The sequence below is a fragment of the Cervus elaphus genome, chromosome 33 (genome assembly GCF_910594005.1).
Source record: "Cervus elaphus chromosome 33, mCerEla1.1, whole genome shotgun sequence".
Taxonomy (NCBI): Eukaryota; Metazoa; Chordata; class Mammalia; order Artiodactyla; family Cervidae; genus Cervus; species Cervus elaphus.
This window is the reverse complement of record NC_057847.1, coordinates 2,422,251-2,437,139: the sequence shown is the minus strand read 5'-3', so window position 1 is coordinate 2,437,139 and position 14,889 is coordinate 2,422,251. Positions and strand designations below refer to the sequence as shown.

At 40.0% G+C, this 14,889-nt stretch overlaps 1 protein-coding gene across 2 annotated transcripts in view; it reads left to right on the top strand.

Annotated features, from left to right (window-relative positions):
• OCA2 (OCA2 melanosomal transmembrane protein) overlaps positions 1-14,889 on the top strand; it is a 256,559-nt gene that overhangs the window by 134,186 nt on the left and 107,484 nt on the right. For both annotated transcript variants that reach the window (XM_043894730.1, XM_043894728.1), the window contains exon 15: positions 9,092-9,224. In XM_043894730.1, the coding sequence (XP_043750665.1) occupies positions 9,092-9,224 (133 nt within the window). The remainder of the gene's footprint in view (positions 1-9,091; positions 9,225-14,889) is intronic.

Genomic DNA, 14,889 nt, shown 5'->3' with positions numbered 1-14,889 from the left:
AAATCAGGAAGAGAAATAAAAGAAACAATCTCACTTACCATCACATGAAAATGAATAAAATACCTAGGAATAAACCTTTCTAAGGAGGCAGAAGACCTGTACTTTGAAAACTATAAGATACTGATAAAAGAAATTGAAGATGACACTAATAGATGGAAAGATAGACCATATTCCTGGATTGGAAGATTCAGTATTGTCAAAATGACTATACTACCCAAAGCAATCTACAGATTCAATGAAACCCCTATCAAATTTGTGATAGTATTTTTCACAGAACTAGAACAAAAAAATTTAAAGTTTGTATGGAAACTTAAAAACCCCCAAATAGTCAAAGCAATCCTGAGAAAGAAAAATGGAGCTGGCAGAATCAGGCTTCCTGACTTCTGATTATGCTAAAAAGTTATAGTAATCAAGACAGTATGGTACTGGCACAAAAACAGAAATATAGATCAATAAAACAGGATAAAGAGTCAAGAAATAAACCCACACACCTATGGTCAATTAACCTACAACAAAGGAGGTAAGACTCTACCATGGAGAAAAGACAGTCTCTTTAGTAAGTGGTGCTTGGAAAATTGAACAGCTAAATGTGAAAAATGAAATTAGAACTTTGTTGAACACTATGTACAACAATAAACCCAAAATGGAATAAAGATTTTGAATGCTTTAATTGAATGCCTTAAAACTCTCAGAGGAAAATACAGGCAGAGCACTCTCTGACATAAATTGCAGGAATGTCTTTTTTGATTTGTTTCCTAGAGTAATGGAAATAAAAGCAAAAGTAAATAAATGGGACCTAATTAAACTTAAAAGTTTTTTTTTTTTCACAGTAAAGGAAACCATAAACAGAATGAAAAGACAATGAAAAGACACTGAATGGTAGAAAATGTTTGCAAATGATACAATCAACAAGAGGAGAATGGGCTGGCAGAGAATGAGGTGGTTAGAGAGCATCACTAACTCAGTGGACTTGACTTTGAGTGAACTCCAGGAGATAGTGAAGGACAGGGAAGCCTGGTGTGCTGCAGTTCATGGGGTCACAAAGAATTGGACATGACTTAGTGACTAAACAACATCAAGGGATTAACAAAAAATGTACAAGTAGCTCATGCTGATCAATATCAAAAAAGCAAACAATCCAGTCAAAAAATGGGCAGAAGACCTAAACAACATTTCTCCAGGGAAGACGTTACAGATGACTAATAGGGACTGAAAAGATGCTCAGTATTGCTAATTAGTAGAGAAACTCAAATCAAAACTGCCATGAGATATCACCTTACACAGTTCAGAATAGCCATCATCAAAAAGCCTACAGACAGTAAATTTTAGGGAGAGTATAGGAAAAAGACTCTACTCATGGACATCACCAGATGGTCAATGCCAAAATCAGATTGATTATATTCTTTGCAGCCAAGATGGAGAAGCTCTACACAGTCAGCAAAGTCAAGACCAGGAACTGACTGTAGCTCAGATCATGAACTCCTTATTGCAAAATTCAGACTTAAATTGAATAAAATAGGGAAAACCACTAGACCATTCAGATACGACCTATATCAAATCCCTTATGATTATACAGTGAAAGTGACAAATAGATTCAAGGGATTAGATCTGATAGACAGAGTGCCTGAAGAACTATGGATGGAATTTGTGACATTGTAGAGGAGGCAGTGATCAAGACCATGCCCAAGAAAAAGAAATACAAAAAGGCAAAATGGTTGTCTGAGGAGGCCTTACAAATAGCTGAGAAAAGAAGAAAAGTGAAAGGCAAAGGAGAAAAGGAAAGATGTACTCATTTGAATGTAGAGTTCCAAAGAATAGCAAGGAGAGATAAGAAAGCCTTCCTCAGTGATCAGTGCAAAGAAGAAGAGAAAAACAATATAATGGGAAAGACTAGAGACTTCTTCAAGAAAATTAGAGATACCAAGGGAATATTTCATGCAAAGATTGGCAGAAATTGACAGAATAAAGGAAAGAAATGGCATGGACCTAACAGAAGCAGAAGATATTAAAAAGAGGTGACAACAACACACAGAAGAACTATACAACAAAGATCTTCATGACCTAGGTAACCACAATAGTGTGATCACTCTCTTAGAATGTGGAGTCATCCTGGAATGTGGAGTCAAGTGGGCCTTAGGAAGCATCACTACGAACAAAGCTAGTGGAGGTGATGGAATTCCAGTTCCATCCTATTTCAGATCCTAAAAGATGATGCTGTGAAAGTGCTGCACTCTTGGGGCTGGTGCACTGGGAAGACCCAGAGGGATCGGGTGGAGAGGAAGGTGGGAGGGGGGATCGGGATGGGGAATACATGTAAATCCATGGCTGATTCATGTCAATGTATGGCAAAAACCACTACAATATTGTAAAGTAATTAGCCTCCAACTAATAAAACTAACTGGAAAAAAAAAGACAAAAAAAAGAAAGTGCTGCACTCAATATGCCAGCAAATTTTGAAAACTCAGCAGTGGCCACAGGACTGGAAAAGGTCAGTTTTCATTCCAATCCCTAAGAAGGGCAATGCCAAAGAATGTTCAAACTACCACACAATTGCACTCATCTCACATGCTAGCAAAGTAATGCTCAAAATTCTCCAAGCCAGACTTCAACAGTACATAAACCATGAACTTCCAGATGTTCAAGCTGGATTTGGAAAGGGCAGAGAAACCTGAGATCAAATTGCCAACTTCCATTGGCTCATAGAAAAAGCAAGAGCATTAAAAAAAAATCTACTTCTGCTCTAGTGATTACACCAAAGCCTTTGACTGTGTGGATCACAACAAACTGTGGAAAATTCTTCAAGAGATGGGAATACCAGACCACCTGACCCGCTTCCTGAGAAATCTGTATGCAGATCAAGAAGCAACAGTTAGAACTGGACTTGGAACAATGGACTGGTTCCAAATTGGGAAAGGAGTATGTCAAGGCTGTATATTGTCACCCTGCTTATTTTACTTACATGCAGAATACAGCATGCGAAATGCCGGGCTGGATGAAGCACAAACTGGAATCAAGAATGCTGGGAAAAATATCAATGACCTCAGATATGCAGATGACACCACCCTTATGGCAGAAAGTGAAGAAGGACTAAAGAGCCTCTTGATGAAACTGAAAGAGGAGACTGAAAAAGTTGGCTTAAAACTCAACATTCAGAAAACTAAGATCATGGCATTCTTAGCAATTGTCCCATTGCTCCATGGCAAATAGATGGGGAAAGGATTGAAACAGTGGCAGACTTTATTTTTTGGGGCTCCAAAATCACTGCAGATTGTGATTGCAGCCATGAAATAAAAGACGTTTGCTCCTTGGAAGAAAAGCTACGACCAACCTAGACAGCATATTGAAAAGCAGAGATATTCCTTTGCTGACAAAGATCCATCTAGTCAAAACTATGGTTTTTCCAGTAGTCATGTATGGATATGAGAGTTGGACTCTAAAGAAAGCTGAGCACCAATGAATTGATGCTTTTGAACTGTGGTGTTGGAGAAGATTCTTGAGAGTCCCTTGGACTGCAAGGACATCAAACCAATGAATCCTAAAGGAAATCAGTCCTGAATATTCATTGGAAGGACTCAAGGTGAAACTTGAAGCTGCAAGCCACTTGATGCGAAGAAATGACTCACTGGAAAAGACCTTGATGCTGGGAAAGAGTGAAGGCAGGAGAAGAAGGGGACAACAGAGGATGAGATGGTTGGATGACATCACCGACTCGATGGACATGAGTTTAAGGATGCTCCAGGAGTTGGTGATGGACAGGGAAGCCTGGTGTGCTGCAGTCCATGGGGTCACAAAGAGTCAGACACGACTGAGCGACTGAACTGAACTGATAGGAAAAAAGGCATCCATTTACATCATTGGTGGGAATCTAAATTGGTACAGCCACTATAGAGAACGATATGGAAGTTCTTTAAAAATACTAAAAATAGTACTACCATAAAATCCAACAATCCCACTCATTGGCATATATCTGGAGAAAACCATAATTTGAAAAGAAACATGCACCATGATGTTCAAGACAGTACTATTTCCAACATCAAGACATGGAACCAACCTAACTTTCATGGTTAATGGATGAAGAAAATGTGGTACATACATACAATAGAAATTTACTTAGCCATATAAAGAAATAGTATCATTTGCAGCAACATGGATGGACCTAGACATTATCTTACAAAGTGAAGTAAATCAGAGAAAGATAAATATATGATATCACTTATATATGGAAACTAAAAAAGTATATAAATGAACTTATTTGCAAAACAGAAATAGACTTGCAGACATAAAGGGAGGAGGAGGGATAAATTAGGAGTTTGGGATTAACAGAAACACAGCAGTATATACCAAATAGGTAATCAGCAACGGCCTATTGTATAGCACCGGAAACTCTACTCAGGATTCTGTAATAACCTTTTGGGGAAGAGAATCTGGCAAAGTATAGATTTAGGTATATGTATAATTGAATCACTTTGCTGTACAGTTGAAACTAACACAACCTTGTAAAAGAGCTATATTCCAATATAAAATAAAATTCAGAAACAAAACAAAAATCACCAATAGGCCTCATAAGAGTCAAGAAATCACATCTGACAAATCTCTGCTTTCTCTGTGTAAGAATTAGTCAGAAATTATAGGAAGTTGTGAGGAAAATTATTCCAAGTCACCCTTTGCATTCTGCTCACTCCTCAAGGATCTCTTGGGATGGGTCCCTGTTGGGGTCCTTTAATGGACCGGAACCTTGTGGTACGGAGTCGACGATAAGAAAGTGAAAGAGAGAAAGAGAGAGAGAGAAAGAGAGAGAGAGAGAGAGACAAAAAAGACCCGGGGACCTAAGCTCTGGTGGAGCAAAGGTGCTTTAATGATTTTCCTATGTGTATATATAGGCTGTGGTACAAGAAACTTCTTTCGGGAATGATAGAGATCAGAAAACCAAACGTACAGCAACCGTTACCAAGGGAACAAGGGGTAATGTTAGTCACAAGGTCAGGACACAATCCATATCTCAAGAAAGGGGAACAAGACTAAGCAGTTTTGTCCTAAAGAGAATGTTTACTAAAGGAGACCCAAGCCTGCCTCACACAATGACCTCAGTCCCTGGGAGCAGCGTGCTGTTCCGCTTGAAGAGGGACAAAGGACTCATGAGAGACAGCACGTAGGAATCCTCCCATCAAACATTCCCTGACATGTCCCACTGGCAGAATTTCTAGTACTGAATAGGCAGATGGGCAGACCTCCAGTGTCCACTGGTTCTCTCCTGGCATAGGCACAATCTACAGTGCTATAGGATCCCATGTGCAATGACACATTGTCCTTTCATCTCCCAACTGGCTGATGGGGAGATAGTCCTCCCTTGTTGGTTACACTTGCTCCTTTTTGCCTGTTCTAGAGAGACTCCCTACTAATGAGCATGATTATTCAAACACCTTTTAAACAGCACTAGAAAAGTTTCTTTAGGAGAGCCATGTACCTACCCTGTGCTCCTGAATGGCATTTCACCCATCACAGGAAGGCATTTCTTACTGTGACCCAGATATGTGTGCACTTGAACATTCTTCAGGTCTTTTACACCAGGCCCCCAGGCCCTATGCCCCTGGGATCTTCCTCCTGGCTCTGCCCCCGGGCTACTGTGCCAGTGGGATGCTCTTCTGCTCCTCCATCCACTGACCTCCTCCATCCAGAATTTCAATGGTGTTGGTCTCTGCTCGTCCCACCCTGTCTCTTTTGGAAGTTCTTCTTAGTCTCCTTTGTGAGTTTTCTGTTTCCACACATCTTCAACATCTATTGATTTTGGGGTTCAGCTTTTTTGACTCTTTTTCCTGTTAGCTGAGCATTTTCTGGTGGAGCTTATGACCTTAGTGGTTTGCACTGTTTCCTGAATGCTAGGATTGCCCACTTCTGTCTCTGCCAGAGCCTCACCTTCCTCAGATCATGCGTGCCAGTGCCCTAGCCTCCACATACTTGATGGATCCCTCACACTCAAGATGCTCTACCTGGATTACATCCATTCTGCAGTGCTGGGGTCATCTCCTTGCTGGGTCTCCAGACATGTTTCTATCTTCAAATTACACCATGATATTTAGTAAAACATTCAGTAGTTTTACTTTAAACACTTAAAGAGAATTTCTTTGAAGTAATTGTATCAGTGGGGTTCAAACCAAAATTGTTTCTTGAATTACCCTGCTACAATCCAGTTGACTGTTTTGACTTTTGCAAAGCTAGCCTGACAGCTTCATCCCTAGAAAATGGAATTGGTGGGCCAGAAGCTAGATATCCCTTAAATATATGTAGTTTATTAGGCTCTGGATGTTCTAATCTGATTCTGAGGGATCCTTGATGATTTTATATGCCTCAGCATTTGACCACTTACTCTATCAAATGAGGACATTGTGGAAAATTAAGAAGAAAGCGGCTTAGTGTAGTCAAAATGAGGCTGAGAGGGAAGGGAAGAAACAGAACCAGTACTTTGCAAGAAAGGGCTGCATTTAAGTACTGCACTGGTGTAAGCATGACAGTAGGTAGTTTTGTTACTGAGTACATTAAAGAGACACGTTTAGGAAATTGTGGCGACATGTAAAAACAGCAAGGAAGCCCCGACACGTGCACCTGACAAGCTTAGAAAACACATTCAGCCTATTGTGCATTTGCACCTGCCTGTGTTTTTAATTTTCAGTTTGGATTTTTCCATTCTCAATTGTTCTTACTTAAAAAACCTACTCATTACAGTTATAGAAGCAACCAAATGCTTCTTTTCAACACTGTGTTACTTTTGGTGTGGAGGCCTTTCCAAGACCCCTTTTGTCCTTTTCTTTCTCACTTTACCCTTTTCATCTGATTTTTCCTTCATCTGCTCCGTCATTTCTAATGGGAGAAAAATTAACAGTTTTGTTACAGGTTTTCTTCACTATCCAAAAATAGAGCTTTCCCATATAAACTTTCAGAAGTCAAAATGGCATAGAGTGAGAAAACAATCACTTATTTTCCTAAAAGCAAAAAAATCCTCTTCAGATTTCTTCCTTAGTGAAAACAGGTGCTAATGTAGGTCTTTTGTAAAAGCAAAGTGGCATAAAGTGAAATTTCAAAAAGTAGGGGACACCTGTATTGTGTTCCAAAGGGACCCATAATTATTCAGGATATAAGTACTTCGGCCTTCATGAGCTCCTCCCTCCAAAAAATATTAATTACATTTCATGACTGAATTCATACACAGGAAATACATTAATATATTTTAAGCTATCTTCTTTGACTCAAAAGTTTACCTATTTTGTTCCTGATTTTAAAACAAATGAAATGATTTTCATTTAAAAAGTGTTTTGGACATTTTTTAAAAAAGATATTTGGGGCATGCATTCTAAAGACACAACGTCCAAGGTGATATCCTCAGAAACGCGGTGAATTCTAATGGCCGTTGAAAGCATGCCATGAGTCCCAGCTCGTCATAGATTTCCCTGCTATCTGTATATGATCAGCCTCACATAATTCCATCTGTCATTCAGATGCTATTTTCAAGGGCAACCACTGAATGTGCAGATAAACTGCAAGAGATTAAGAACTTCAGATCATTGTACACTGGCAAGCCTAAATTTTCACACAACTTACTAATGGTTGTAAGTTGTGATAATGGTTTCTAAGTTGTGTTTTATCTTTAGCAATGTTATAAGTGGTTTCAGGTCTTTTCTGGAAATGAGGGGGACAAATAAGTAAATTTTAATAAACAATAATTTGCTGTTCAGTATCTGACTCTTTGAGACTCTATGAACTATAGCATGCCAGGCTTCCCTGTCCTTCACCATCTCCTGGAGTTTGCTCAAACTCATGTCCATTGAGTCAGTGATGCTACCCAACCATTTCATCCTCTGTTGCCCCCTTCTCCTCTTGCTCTCAATATTTCCCAGCAACAATAATTAATATTGAATTCACTCCTTCCAACTCAGGCCTTTAGAAGATGACCTTCCTGACTGCTGCCTTGGGAATGGTCTCTCAAGTTTGTCACTAGTGTCCCTGGGACCTACTCTCTTTACACCCCATTCACCCCACTGGTCCTGCCTGGGAGTCTCCCCCAATGTTCTGTCATTGTGCCTCTGACCCTGTTTTGTGGACCAGTGATCCAGGAGTTCCTGCCAGTGAGAAACTGGTTCTCACAGCCCAGTTCATGGGGACAACAACCTAATCTGTCCTGCAAGGGTCTCAGAGGGTGTCACCTGTATTTGCTGAAGGTTTAAGCACAGTGAAAACGAAAGGGAAAAACTGACCAATATCATTGCTGACTTATTCCCTTACAAATCAACCTAGTGGAGATTTCATCCAACAACAAAAATATCCTCAGCAGCTGACTGTGGAAAAGAGCCCAGAGACAGGCAAAGGATTGTGAGGGGAGGAGAGGGCTCCTGCCTGGGGCCCTTGGGGCTGGTTGGGACCCCCTGGGGTTCTTCAGTCTTGATGGCCGCTAGGCGACCTGTGGAGGACTGTGCTTCCCAGGCATGGTGATGCTCTTTTATATCGATAGCAGTGACTTAAATGAAGTATTTAAGAAAATGCAATTTACCTTCAAATAGATGAATATTGCCTCATGGTCTTTTATTTTCGTTTAAAGTATAGTTCATTTACAACATTGTGTAAGTTCCAGGTGTATAGCAAAGTGATTCAGTTATATATACATATATATTGCTTCAGGTTCTTTTGCCTTATAAGTTATCATAAAATACTGAGCATAGTTCCTAGTGCTATAACAATAGCTTCTTGTTGGTTATCTATTTTATACATAGCAGTGATAGTTTTATGTTTTGTCTCCCTCTGTCCTGTTTCACCAGATCCCAGGGGACATGTCAGTGTAGTGGTGAAGTAGAACCAGCTAAGGTTGGGATAAGATGTGATGACCTGTTTTTGTTTCCTTCCAAGGTTGCTTGTCATTCAGGTAATAATTGGTTTTTTATTATGAAAGAAACCAATCTTGAATGTTTGCAAAACTGCGGTGAAGAGTGCCTCTTCTGTGGGCTTTGTGTAGGTTCCCTGGCCCTTGATCTCAGGCTTCCCTGGGCCCTGCCATGAGGATGTGCCTGTGCTGCCTGTGGTTTCACGTCTCCTTTCCTGTTTCCAGGGTCTGGACTTCGCTGGGTTTACAGCACACATGTTTGCTGGGATTTGCTTCGTTCTCTTGTTCTCCTTTCCACTCCTCAGACTCCTTTACTGGAACAAAAAGCTCTATAACAAGGAACCCAGTGAGATCGTTGGTGAGTAGAAGCACCTCCTCATACAGCTTCAGAGTTTACTAACACAATATTATTTTCTGGGGGAGGTTGCCACAAAAAGGCAGGAGGTTAATGCCATGTAGAATACCAGGGAAGTATCCGTCATTGGGATACTAGAATGTCCCTGTCTGCCTCCTTGTAGGCAGTGCACTTTCAGGGGCTTTAAATCCATGAACTGTGCCTCTAGTTTTCTATAGAATGAAATGTGTTTATATGTGGGAAGCAATGTCCACGGCATACAGTTTGCATGTCATGATAGCATAGAACCACCTGTATTTAGTACAAATAGCAGAGCATATAGACTGTATTCTATATTTTTGAGCCCCTCTGTTGCTTCATGTCCAGTTCTAACTGTTACATTTTGTGCTGCATACAGGCTTCTCAGGAGGCAGGTAAGGTGGTCTGGTATTCTCATCTCTTTAAGAATATTTCACAGTTTGTTGTGATCCACACAGTCAAAGGCTTTATTGTAGTCAATGAAGCAGAAGTAGATGTTATTTTGAAAATTTTCTAAATCCAGCTTGTACATCTGGAAGTTCTCGGTTCATGTACTACTGAAGCCTAGCTTGAAGGATTTTGAGCATAATATTGCTAGCATGTGAAATAAGTGCAATCAATTCCCATTTCTGTATAAATGGCTGGGAATCTAAGTATCTTCTCACCAGCCTTCCTGCTCATCAGATGGTGACTTTACAAGGTAGATCTGCCTTTCTTTCCTGCGTGACTTTTGTATTCAGACTGTTTTTGTTCTAACTAGGAAAATGTCATATACACCTTTTCAAGTCATCTATATAAAACCAGCTTGTTCCTAGGAGAACTGAATCACCCACCTATACCAGATAGATGGGATGATAAGCAGAAACATCTATTCTAGACCATATTTATTGATTGCACAAAAATTGGAGTGCCCTTATAAATATAAAAGCAGTACTTTAAATACAAGCAATCAACAGGGATTTCCTGGGCAGCCTCTTGGCCTAGCCCTTAGTGAAGGCTATATAGGTGCAAGATAAGTGGGCAGCTCGTGTGGACATAGGAATGGGCCTCACCAAAGAAGCTCAAAACTATGGGGGGTGGTTCCAGTATGGGGGCTGGAGGGAAGGAAGGGGACACAGACACAGATGCCGGGGGCCAAATGGAATAGTCTTTTTGTCTGCTTCCAGGGCTATGGAAGCTTCCTGCCATGTAACATAGTTTACTTCATTTAGGAAGAATGTGTTTTCTTAGTAACATTGATAATTACTCACCCTGGTGGTTTGCAGAGCAGAGTGTGTGATTTTCTTGAGAAAAAAGAACATACTCATGTTCATGGCTTCCCAGGTAGTGCCAGTGATAAAGAATCCACCTGCTGATACAGGAGACCCAACTGACATGGATTCAATTCCTGGGTCAGGAAGATTCTCTGGCGTAGAAAATGGCAACCCACTCCAGTATTCTTGCCTGAAAAACTGTCTTTAAAAGTTGGGCACAGTTTTTAAAACTGCGTGGGCACAGTTGCACCTCCTTCCTCCCCAATATCCCTCCACCTCGCTGGTGATCAGAATTACTCAGAAATAATCATGATATATACAGATTATCAGGCCCACGCCCAGGAAGTCTGTGCTGTGAATAAACTCTTCTGGAGAGTCTTATCTTGAGATTAACTTGGACATACTGATTTGGAAACATAAAAAACAAATCTGTGTATTGACTCCTCCACTCATCATGAATAAGGAGCTGAGGGAAGCTTTGAGGGAAGTGGGATAGAATGGTTGGCATATGGATAGTGCTGGAACCCTCTGGTAATGGCAACATAGGCTGCACATCAGCATGCCGTGAACTGTGCAGATCCAGAGCAATAGCCGTTATTGGGTGTAGGGATGTCTGATTTTGAATTGCTTGGTATAACTACAGATTCCTAAGCCTTACCCCAGAGATTTGGGTTCAGCAGGTCTCTGATGTGTCCAAGACATGTCAGAATAGGCTTGGCTATGATACAGTTTGAACATTCTTTAGCATGGCCTTTCTTTGGGACTGGAATGAAAACTGACCTTTTCCAGTCCTGTGGTCACTGATGAGTTTTCCAAATTTGCTGGCTTATTGAGTGCAGCACTTTAACAGCATCATCTTTTAGGATTTGAAATAGCTCAACTGGAATTCCATCACCTCTACTAGCTTGGTTCATAGTGATGATTCCTAAGGCCCACTTGACTTCACATTCCAGGATGTTTGGCTCCAGTTGAGTGATCACACCATCATGGTTATCTGGGTCATGAAGCTCTTTTTTGTATAGTTCTTCTGTGTGTTGTTGCCACCTCTTAATATCTTCTGCCTCTGTTAGTTTCTGTCCTTTATTGTGCCCTTCTTTGCATGAAATGTTCCCTTGGTATCTCTAATTTTCTTGAAGAGGTCGCTAGTCTTTCCCATTCTATTGTTTTTCTCTTTTTCTTTGCATTGATCACTGAGGAAGGCTTTCTTATCTCTCCTTGCTATTCTTTGGAACTCTGCATTCAAATGAGTATATCTTTCCTTTTCTCCTCTGCCTTTCGCTTCTCTTCTTTTCTCAGCTATTTGTAAGGCCTCCTCAGACAACCTTTTTGCCTTTTTTAATTTCTTTTTCTTGGGGATGACCTCCTGTACAATGAACCGAACCTCCATCCATAGTTCTTCAGGCATTCTATCAGATCTAATCCCTTGAATCTATTTGTCACTTCCACTATATAATCATAAGTGATTTGATTTAGATCACACCTGAATGGTCTACTGGTTTTCCCTATTTTATTCAATTTAAGTCTGAATTTTGCAATAAGCAGTTCATGATCTGAACCACAGTTAGTTCCTGGTCTTGTTTTGCTGACTGTATAGACTAGCAAAGTAATGCTCAAAACTCTCCTGCATAGACTAGCAAAGTAAGGCTCAAAATTCTCCAAACAAGATATCAACAGTACATGAACTTCCAGATATTCAAGGTGGATTTAGAAAAGGCAGAGGAACCAGAGATCAAATTGCCAGCATCTGTTGGATCATCAAAAAAGCAAGAGAGTTCCAGAAAAACATCTACTTTTGCTTTAGTGATTACACCAAATCCTTTGATTGTGTGGATCACAACAAACTGTGGAAAATTCTTCAAGAGATGGGAATACCAGACCACCTTTCCTGCCTCCTGAGAAATTTGTATGCAGGTCAAGAAGAAACAGTTAGAACTGGACATGGAACAATGGACTGGTTCCAAATTGGAAAAGGAGTATGTAAAGGCTGTATATTGTCATTCTGCTTATTTAATTTATATGCAGAGTACATCATGCGAAATGCCGGGCTGGATGAAGCACAAGCTGGAATCAAAACTGTCAGGAAAAATATCAATGACCTCAGATATGCAGATAACACCACCCTTATGGCAGAAAGTGAAGAAGAACTAATGAGCCTCTTGATGAAAGTGAAAGAGGAGACTGAAAAAGTTGGCTTAAAACTCAGCATTCAAAAAATTAAGATCATGGAATTTGGTCCCATTGTTTTATGGCAAATACATGGGGAAAGAATGGAAACAGTGAGGGACTTTATTTTCTTGGGCTCCAAAATCACTGCAGATGGTGACTGCAGCCATGAAATTAAAAGACGTTTGCTCCTTGGAAGAAAAGCTATGACCAACCTAGACAGCATATTAAAAAGCAGAGTTACTACTTAGCCAACACAGGTCCATCTAGTCAAATCTATAGCTTTTCTGGTAGTCATGTATGGATGTGAGAGTTGGATTATAAAGAAAGCTGAGCACCAAAGAATTGGTGATTTTGAACTGTGGTGTTGGAGAGGACTCTTGAGAGTCCCTTGGACTGCAAGGAGATCCAACCAGTCCATCCTAAAGGAAATCAGTCCTGAATATTCATTGGAAGGACTCATGCTGAAGCTTGAAGCTCCAAGCCATCTGATGCAAAGAACTGACTCACTGGAAAAGACCCTGATGCTGGGAAAGACTGAAGGCAGGAGGAGAAGGGGATGACAGAGGATGAAATGGTTGGATGGCATCACCGACTCAATGGGCATGAGTTTGAGCAAGCTCTGGGAATTGGTGATGGACAGGGAAGCCTGGCTGCTCTGCAGTCCAAGGGTCACAAAAAGTTGGACACGTTTGAGCTACTGAACTGAAGTGAACTAATACCACAATAAGAAGTAGCCCTGAAATCTTAGTAAGTCTACTTCATGTTGGCCTAATGTCCACTGTGGGACTGCAGTGCTTTCTGTTCAGTAGTTCTCAGAGCCGTAAGCTGCTGGTCATCATAGAGACCAGAGAGAACCATATGTTCCACTCTGCCACTGAATGACTCAGCTCCTCCTGACTGTCACCAGGCTCTGCCAGTTGGAGGGGCTGGGTTGAGTCAGCCTACCAAGTGATCAGCATGGGAGAGAATTTGACTTGCTTATTGAAAAGCACAAACAATCACCAGAGTCATGATGACCCCTCTAGTCATCAAATATCAACACATGATGCTTCTTCCTAAAATTTTAATAGAATTTTTTATATTTGTGTACATTAGGGATATTTGTGTGTAATATCCTCTCTTAAAATATATACTTTTTGCTGTCCTCAAAAGATTGAATATATAAGTATACCCTCCTCTTCAGCTTTTGGGAAGAGATGGTGTAAAATTGCTATTATATTTTACCTTAAGTGTTTGCCAGGATATTTTAGAGTTGAACCTTCTTCTCTCCCTCCTTACGCCCCTGTCTCCCTTGATTTCTTCTTCCCTCCCTCCCTCTGTCCTTCCCTTCTAGTTTTTAACTACAAATACTGATTCTTTAATAGATATAGGCTAGCTATTAAGGTTATCTCTTTCTTCATAAGGGCTCACTGGTGGTTTCCACCTTTAAAGGAATTTGTCCCTGTACAAACTCAGTTGTTGAAAGAATTGTTCTAAAATTGTTTACAATAGTCTTTCACTATCCTTTAATAGCTATAGAACTTTTAAAATTGAAGTACAGCTGATTTACAATATTGTGTATAGTTTCAGTTAACAAGAAAGTGATTCAGTTATATATGCAAATATATATATATATACTCAGATTATTTTCCATTAGTTTATTATAAGATATGGAGTGTAGTTCCCTGTACTAAACAGATACAGTTCCTTATCTTTTTAGGCATAGTAGTTTGTATCTGTTAATCCCATACTCCTAATTTACATCTCCCCCTCCTCTTCCCTTTTGGTTACCATAAGTCTATTTTCTATGTCTGTGAATCTGTTTGATTTGCACATAGATTTATTTGTATTATTTTTAGTTTCTACATATAATATTTAGATTTCACAAATATCCTATAATACTTTTTCTTTATCTGTCTTACTTAACTTAGTACAGCATTCTCTATGTCCATGTTGCTACAAATGGCAATATTTCGTTCTCTTTTATGGCTGAGTAATATACCATTATAAATACATACACACCACATCTTCTTACCAATTATCTGTTGATGCACACTTGGATTGTTTCCAGGTCTTGGTTATGCATATATCTTTTCGAATTAGAGTTTTCATCTCTTCTAGGTATATGTCCAAGAATGGGACTGTTGGATCACATTGTTGTTTAGTCGCTCAGTTCTGTCTGATTTTTTGTGACCCCATGGACTGTAGCATGCCAGGCTTATATGTCCTTCACCATCTCCCAGAGCTTGCTC